We start from the raw sequence: 9,641 nt of genomic DNA on the forward strand, positions 1-9,641 counted from the left end.
ATCAATGAATGGTAAGAGATTTTTGAAAATCTCCCCATTGATAGAGTCAAAGAAAACGGCCGAATGCATTTTGAATACATTTGAATAGTTTAATTTAGGAGCGAAATCCATTTTTTGCAAATAATCGGTGAAATCCATTTTCAAAGTCTTATTGCAGGACCTCACCATCCCATTTAATTTATGATCAATCTTTCTTTTTGACTGACTAATAATGCTAAGCGGACACAGAAATTTCCACCATGGATGCGACTCACAACTGCCATCCTTTTTTTTTAAAAAAAAAAAAACTTGCCTTCATATTTCTATTGATTGCCTAAATCAAGCTTTGAATATTTCGCTTATATTTTTTCTTTGTTATAAAGCATTTCCCTGGTTCAACTTAATTACTAACCATCACTCTCAGCATAGTATTTATTCGAAGCATTAATCTCCTCCTGGCTCTTTAATCTAATGACAAGCCGCCATATGCCTTCTACAGACATGGGAAACCTTATCTTTCATTTCTGCTTCATCTTCTTCATGATTTGCCCAGATTTATGTCAGTCCAATTTTACTTATTCCGATGAATATGCGCTTCTGGCTTTCAAATCTTCTGTTAAGGATCCTTACAATCACTTGGAAAACTGGTCCAATTCGTCATCCATGTGCAATTGGTCTGGGGTTACATGTGATGCTGAGAATGAAAGAGTGAGAATACTGAGTCTTGCAAAGATGGGTCTCAACGGAAAATTAGCCTCACAGATTGGCAATTTGTCGTTTTTAGTGAAACTTGACCTCAACAGCAACAACTTGTGTGGTAAGATGCCAAAAGAGTTGCTTCAGCTGCACAGGTTAGAAATTCTGAACTTGAGTTATAATGCATTCAGTGGAGAAATCCCAACTCGGATTGGAAGCTTATATAGGCTTCAACACTTGATTCTTGGCAATAATAGTTTTGGAGGCATCATTCCTGCAAGTATATCCAATTTGTCAAAGTTGGAGACCTTGGATTTGAATTCTAATTCCCTCCAAGGATCTATTTCCTTTGATATTGGAAGGCTTCAACATCTTAAAATTTTACGACTTCCTGTGAACAAGCTTTCAGGAATTATACCTCCAACTATTTCTAACATGTCCTCCCTTGAGCGGATCTCATTGTCTCGCAACCTTTTACAAGGTATGCCTTGCATAATTATTACTCAACTTAGTCCTTATTATACGCACCTAATAATAACCTCACCTAAATTAATGAAGTTAGTTAAAACATATTCTCTCCCCGGTACTTGATGTAAGACCTAACTGGAAAGTTGATGTTAGTCGTATATGTAAAATCTATTTTATATCAATTTTTTTTTCCAAATTAACTCTATTGACATTTCTCGAACAATAACTAAGTAGAAGAGATAGGAAGATAATTAAGGAAAATATTTAAGGTGTTTTAGAAAAAACATACCATATTAACTAATTGAACTAACATTTTCAATATATGTATTAGTTTTAGGTCTTACATTAATACTCGTATATTAACTAATTGAACTATGTTAATGTTCCACGTAATTGTAGGTAGATCTCAACTTTTATGTGTTACAAAGTTCCGTCTCTAAGTCAACATTCATACTCGTCTATATGAAGAGACCACAATATAATGTGCTAATTGTCACGTTTCGGTTAATACGATATTCCATATGCATCAGCATCATATCAGCAGTTCTTTTTCTTCTCTTGTTATCATAATGCAAGAAATAGCACTCTTGCATCGTAATACTAGTCTAAAACTCAATCAAACAACATACAATAATTACCATAAATAAACGATCAGTAGAGGAAATTCAATCACGTATTGATGGATACTGACATAGAAGAGGAATTTCAGGGAAAAGAGAAGAGCGAAATTCAATCACCAGCATGCAAGTCCAATAATAGTTTAATCAAAAGTTTAACATCTCAATCAAAATACGCAGAGACGAGACAATATACAACCATTGATCACATAAAATAAAAGGAAGGGCTATACAACGATTATAACATTATAATGGTGTGGAAGACCAATAAAATGTGCAAATATGCTCGAGTGATCAACCCCCACCAAAATTGCTTACCATCAATTAGAGTTAGCTAGCCCAGTAATGAGGTCAAAAGAAATTTCCTCCCATATATTTTTAAGAATCCCTAATGGTTGCAAAAGCCCAGTTGGGGGTTGCGTGAGATATTTGTTTTTTTTTTTTTTGACAAGAAATGCAATTCTAGACAAAATTTTAGACTTCCTCTTTTAAAACCGACGTTAAAAGCTTTTCTTGTTGGGACTTCTTAGCCTTGAATATGCATCCCCTTTGGTCTCTCTATCTCAAATTTAGGAAATTCAACCTTAGAGTGGGAATGACGAGCTTGTTCCACCAAGGATTGTCTTGATCTTCTTCATCCAACTCTTCATCAACTTGTCTACCGTTAATACTTTTGCTGCCTCTGGGTTCAAAAATTATCTTTCGATGTTTTAAAGTAGACATTTCTGCATCCAATGAGTTTAGTTTGGCGATGATCGCAGACAATTGTGAGAAAGTAATTCAATGGTAGGATGGTTTGTTGGATTCGGATGGAGTGGCAGAAGTTTGGGTAGGTTCTAGAATGGGGAGAAGAGGGGCAGAGTTGAGTATAGAGTTGCGTGTGTAGGCCATAGTGACCCCACAGATTCCAGAGACAGGGCTTTGATACCTAAAATGATAGATACAGATAAAAAAGAAGAAATTGAAGGAGATAGCAGACAAAAGAGAAGAGAATAGAGGCGAAGTGAGAAGAGAGAATTATCCTAGAACCAGGATCTGTAGCTCGAGTAGAAGGAAAGAGAAGTTACTGAATAAAGACATCCAACTCTTCTAACAAAGGAGTTTTTAACAGTCTACCCAAGTAACCGGATAACACAAAGTAACTGACAATACTAACATAAATTAAATAGGGAATAACTAACAACGTTAGTGATAAGTAACATCCCAAACTATCCTTAGCTTCAACGCTTCTTTCTAGAATACACCATGGGCGCTGAAACCTATCACCTATCCATGAAATAGCTTCCAATTAATCCCATACAAACAATGAGCACTAAATAATCAATCACTAATTATGGCCAATAAAAAAAATATTGAGCAATAATGAGCACACAGGGAGGGAATACAGCTATATACTGCCGTACTGTATAGCAATTGTAGAAATGAATAGCTTTTGCATTGGGGCTAACAGTACTAATAAAGCAAAGTTACAGAAGCTAACGTCGCTAACAGAGTAAAATTGGAGTGTTTGATTAAGAAGAAGAAATACACAGGTACCAAATTGAATATTGAAGGAAACTATAGCTACCTGCAAAATAGTTTTTCCTTGTTAAAAGAAGGCGTACCCTCTATGTCGTGTGCCATATATACTATTACAAGCTTTCACTGTAGCATATGAGATCCCTCACTATTCATCAAGAGCTTATAACTTACATGGCACCCACGCCGATCCTCATAATGTATTGAATTTGTACTTCTGATATTGAGGAAAAAGGCAACAAGCATCGCCTCTTGCGTTATGTTCGCCTCGGTACATCCTGACTATATATTAGGCACCTCATGATTCATTTTGTTACCTAAAACTCTATGATCGCATCGTTACTTAAGAAACTATTATCTCAACCTACCCCATATCCTTGCAAAATTTTACTACAATTTTACAATAAAAGGTAAAGCATCTATAAACATGATATATCCAACCTATTGTAAAACTCTATGATCGCATCCTTACTTAAGAAACTATTATCTCAACCTACCCCATATCCTTGCAAAATTTTACTACAATTTTACAATAAAAGGTAAAGCATCTATAAACATGATATATCCAACCTATTGTAAAACTCTATGATCGCATCCTTACTTAAGAAACTATTATCTCAACCTACCCCATATCCTTGCAAAATTTTACTACAATTTTACAATAAAAGGTAAAGCATCTATAAACATGATATATCCAACCTATTGTTTGTACCTGATCCTACCCACAAGAAAATTACATTATCTAAAAGCAAACTCTAGGTGGATAACATTAGTGACCAAGCACTAAATAGTATACATTGAGTGTTATAGGTACATATAAATAGTTGGACACTATAATTTTATTTACATTTTTGTATTACCTTCAAATATTAATTTCAGTGGTACGTGGATTAATATTTGTATTCGATCCAGGCTCAATACCTATGGAAATAGGTAATCTTCAACAACTTAAGACATTATTGTTGTCTCATAACAAATTGAGCGAATCTATTCCATCAGAAATTTTCAACATCTCAAATTTGAAAGTCTTGTCCCTCCTCAACAACTCTCTATCAGGAAGTCTTCCATCAGATTTTGGATATGGCCTTTCTAATCTACAAGAGTTGTATTTGTGGGACAACAAACTCTCCGGAAGAATCCCAAATACTGTATCCAATGCTTCTAAGTTAACCATTCTAGAATTGGAGCAAAATAATTTTGATGGGGTTTTACCAAGCACACTTGGACATTTAAGATACTTAGAATCCCTTTCGGTGGATGATAACAATTTCACCATAAGAGATTATTCAAATTCTGAAACTGGCTTTTTTAGCTCGTTGTCAAACTGTAGACATTTGACGACTCTGATTCTCTCTATTAATCCTTTGAATATGAAACTTCCCAAGTCCATTGGAAACTTGTCTGATTCTCTACAAATGCTGATGATAGACTCCTGCGAGATTAACGGTAACATACCATCAGAAATTGGGAATTTGTCTAACTTGTATCACTTATCTTTGGCTGAAAATGTTTTAAGTGGATCAATTCCAGCAACAATTAGCAACTTACAGGCTCTTCAGCGTTTGACTCTTATGGACAATGAGCTAGATGGTAAGATTGTTGATGAGCTTTGTGACATTAGAAGACTTGCATATCTATATCTGTCTCGAAACAAATTTTCTGGAGCAATGCCGTGTTGCTTAGGAAATCTTATGTCCCTGCAGGAGCTTTATTTGGACTCCAATAAATTGATTGCTGAGGTACCTTCTTCCTTTTGGAATTTGACAGGTATATTGCAAGTAAACCTATCTTCCAACATGTTGGTTGGAAATCTTTCATTCAAGATTGGGAACATAAAATCTCTCACCCTATTAGATTTGTCAAGAAATCATCTTTCAGGCACCATTCCAACAACAATTAGTAGCTTGCAAAATTTGCAAATTTTCTCCTTAACACATAACAGATTGCAAGGAAAGATTCCGGAATCAGTTGGGAATTTGCTAAGCTTAGAAAAGCTAGACCTTTCCGAAAATAATTTGTCTGGTGAAATTCCTAAATCACTAGAGTCACTTACATCCCTTAAATATGTTAATCTCTCTTTTAATGAACTACAAGGCGAGATTCCTCGTGGTGGGGTCTTCAAAGATTTGTCAGCTGAATCTTTCATGATGAATAAAGCACTTTGTGGTGAGCCAAAAATGCAAGTTCCTCCATGCAGAAAAGAAAAAAGGAACAGGTCAAAGGCAAAATTGATTTTGCTGAGATGCATACTACCGGTGGTTTTGTCAACAATTTTGGTTGTTTTAGGCTTTATCCTGTTTCACCGTAAACGAATAAATTCCAGGCATACCATGAAACAAGATTTATCAACTTTAGGAATGCCAATAAGGATTTCTTATTTTGAAATTTTGGATGCAACCAACAGATTTGATGAGAGCAACTTACTGGGAAGTGGAAGTTTTGGTTCTGTATTCAAAGGAAGGCTTTCAAGTGGAATAATGGTTGCTGTCAAAATATTCAATTTTGATTCTGAAACATTGTCAAGGAGCTTTGAAGTGGAATGTGACGCAGTGCGTAATGTGCGTCATCGCAATTTGGTGAAGATCATTAGTAGTTGTTCCAATGTTGATTTCAAGTGTTTGATAATGGAGTTCATTCCCAATGGGAGTCTTGAAAAATGGTTATATTCTCATAACTATTGTTTGGATTTTCTGCAAAGGTTAAATATAATGATAAATATCGCATCTGCTTTGGAATATCTCCATCATGGCTTAACAACACCAATAGTCCACTGTGATCTGAAGCCAAGTAACATTTTGTTGGATGATAACATGGTTGCTCATTTGAGTGACTTTGGACTTGCAAAATTTTTAGATAAAGGAAAATCGAGGACACTCACAGAGACAATGCCCACAATTGGTTATGTTGCACCAGGTAATTATCCTAAACGTTGCTACTTTTTTTCCTTCAATAAGAGTACTCACAAATTCTTGTATGATAAAAACTCTTGGGCATTTGCTTCTAATTTTATGAGGGTGGTTTTTAGATTAAAAAAAGAGGGCTATACTTGTTTAATTAATTTAGCATACGGATGTCCAAGTTCTTTAGTCTAAGAAAAAGAATAAATTTTGATCCTTGAATTTTTCCTTAATTATTGATTCTGTATTTAAACTTTAATTTGAAACAACTTAATCCCTATAATTTCTTGACTTAGAAAAAGCAATTATCATAACTTTTTTGACTTGAAATATCTTCATCCTTGTAATTCTTTATAGCTCAATGGGCAATAAAGACTGAATTGATTAAATGCTTATTTTGTAAGTTGTGTTATGAGATAGTTGACTTTTCACTTGGATGAATCAAATCATATGCAGAATACGGATCTCTTGGAATTGTTTCAACAAAAGTTGATGTGTATAGTTTCGGAATAATAGTAATAGAAGTGTTCACAAGAAAAAGGCCAACAGAAGATATGTTTGTGGATGGTTTGAGCTTGAAGAGTTGGGTAAGTGAATCGTTGCCACATTCATTAACTCAAGTCATAGATTCCAATTTAATACAAGGAGATGATCAACAATATATTGCTAACACTTTGACAACTACATCCACTATCTTTGAATTGGCCTTGAATTGTTGTGCCGATGTTTCACGAAAGCGTTGCAATATGTCAGATGTTGTGGCATCATTGAACAAGATCAAGGACATGTTTATGCAAAGATGTCAGTTGGATAAATATTGAACCTATTTGTAATTTATTTGTATTGTTATCCATCACTCATTTTTATTGACAATCCCATTTAGAAATGTTTGGATGCAATAAGTAAGAATCCTAATTTTTAAGTTTTTAAAGAAGGTATTAAAGCATTTAGATTGAGCACATTCAGTGTGTTCACTTGAGTACAATTAGGTCAGGTTACTTATATACATTATGTTTAATTCTCCAATCACAAACAGAGTCATATGCTCTATTGTCATATTTTTAAAAAAATAAAATACATGGTTATGTGAATATCTTGTAAATATTTTCCCTCACATCTTTCGTGCAATTATGTACTTGGTTCTTTGGTATTCTTCTCAATAGTCAATATAATAATATTGTAATTATTGTTATATTCACTTACTTTATTTTCTCAGTTAATTTTATTATTATTTTTCTTTGAAATCAAATTTTTATGCATTCTTGTTATTATTTTTGTATTTCGTTATTTAAAATATAGATAATATAGATTAAAATATAATTAAATTATGATCGATTCAAATACAGTCCAATGATCAAGAAATTCATATATGCCATTGCAATATAATCTTTATTTTTACTTTACATAACTTGCATCAACCCCGATCACATGCATGAAGATTGCCCAGGTATTGCATACTTGGATTTACGTTGAGCTAATTCATACTTAGAGCTAGACTAGCTAGGAAGATGGAACTGAGAAGGAAGATGGATAGACAGGAAAAGAAAAAATGACGAACATATTATTACCAATTGCAAAATATAAAATTTATAGTACTATGTATAAATACATAGCAACGAAGTTAATTTTAGGCTTCGATTAAAATACGCAGGAAAAATATATCTAGTTTGAATAATTATACATAATTCTGCAAATTTTATTCTAAATGTGTGTTTAAGAAACTTTTATAGATTTGGCTTTTATATGAACTCGTAATAGCATTACCAATGGTGGCACTATAAAAATGATGAATTTGTTAACAATTAATACTTCAAATCCTCAATATAAAAGCTAGTTAGGGGTTGGATTTGCTCTTAATTATAATATCTTAATCTACTTTGTTTCCTATTCTTTCTCAAAATATTCCTATTGATTGTAAAGGGTTCTCGTCACGAAGTAATTCTAATTATTTAATGGACATGATTAAACAGGATAGTTTATGGAGATCAACACATATTTGTGACAAATAACTAACATAACTAATTTTTTTAGTATTCCTAAATTAATTATCTTGTTCTTATAATAAGGATAAGATGTAATACAGTGAAAGTTAATACGGCGAAAGTACAATAACATAAGCAAGAAGAATATGCAATGCAAGAGCACAACTATTAGCTCATTCCCAAAAGGACGAAGTTTGGATTTAAGTGACTTGGTCATAAGATTTTCTTCTTTGGCCTCCTCCTCTCTCTTTGCTCCTCCCTCGGTCCCTAGTGTCCTCAATTCCCACGTTCAGGCCCAAAGAGGTTAGATTCAGTCCCTTTGCAATCGCAACTTTTATCACCGAACAAGATGACTCATTTGGCAGAATCAGATGGTAATACCTCGAGCAAAAGGGAACGGATCAAAGGGTCCGTTTCTGAATGAACTGATGACGAGGCAAACAGCATCTATACCCAAGAGGATAAAATAGTCCCCCTTCAAAAAATTTTTTTAAAAAAAAGGCTCTCTCTTTTACAAGTTGAGAGTCAGTTTTTGAACAGTAACAATGAATAGGCATTATGCAGGGGAACATGACCCTCGTTACAACACCCATTAGCCAAACATGATAATGGAAAAAGTTTTAAGATTAAGAGAATAAATCATAAGCTAAGCTCAGTGAGTAAAAGGAGGAATAATCATTCATTAACTCCTCTATTGATCTAGAGGCTGTGGGCACCACAATTCTAGAATGTTCTTTGTTTCTTGGCCAGCCCCTACTAAATGAATAAGGGTAGGATAGGAAAGAATGAAAAAGGAAAAAAGAAGGCATTGACATGGATGAATGCGGCAATGGCAGGAACATAAAGGTCCGTGTCTTGGATTGGAATCTTTTGGGTTTAATAGGACTGGTTGGCATCTCTTCATTGAAAAATAATAGTTGATGACAAGGTGAAACCAACTACTTCAATTGGAATCTGCAGCGAGAACTGGGCAGCAGTATAAAGGGTGATCTATCTAAAACCTGATGTGATGCGCTTCTTAAGTTTATTGGTTGGTATTAAGGCATTTAACACTTATGCTACCGTTCTTATTCCAACTTCAATTTTTCATGTTGCAGTGGGTTGACACCCCAGTTCTTGAGAAACTCCCACAGAGTTTCAGATATCAGGAAATCATATCTTGGCCGGTCATAACATTGCAGGTGGAATGGCACCTCTCTCTCTCCCTCTCTGTGTTATATTGGCCAAAACGACAGAGGTCAGAAACAGAGCATCGATAGACGGCCCAAACAAGAAACTGGCAATGTTTAAAAGTTAGACCGGACCTCGAGTTGGATAAGTTAGAGAATGAAGATTTAAATGGTCAGATCCGGTTGGACCCTTCAGTCAGATAGATAATATAATAAGTGAATAAAAATAAAATCATATACGTATATAATAATGTATAATTATTGGGTTAAAAAAGATGTAACTAAGAAATATATTATTAAAGTGTCAAAAAATAC

General features: G+C 34.2%; 1 protein-coding gene across 1 annotated transcript; it reads left to right on the forward strand.

Moving 5' to 3' along the window:
• The first annotated feature begins 480 nt into the window (after positions 1 to 480).
• Positions 481 to 9,416, forward strand: LOC114753202 (putative receptor-like protein kinase At3g47110). The gene is made up of 4 exons (XM_028941863.1): positions 481 to 1,156; positions 4,191 to 6,191; positions 6,632 to 6,762; positions 9,255 to 9,416. The coding sequence occupies exons 1-4, from the start codon at positions 481 to 483 to the stop codon at positions 9,414 to 9,416; spliced, it is 2,970 nt and encodes a 989-aa protein (XP_028797696.1).
• The last annotated feature ends 225 nt before the right edge of the window (positions 9,417 to 9,641 follow it).

The sequence above is a fragment of the Neltuma alba genome, unplaced genomic scaffold (assembly GCF_004799145.2).
Source record: "Neltuma alba isolate B1F8T4 unplaced genomic scaffold, ASM479914v2 tig00007765_pilon, whole genome shotgun sequence".
Classification (NCBI taxonomy): domain Eukaryota; kingdom Viridiplantae; phylum Streptophyta; class Magnoliopsida; order Fabales; family Fabaceae; genus Neltuma; species Neltuma alba.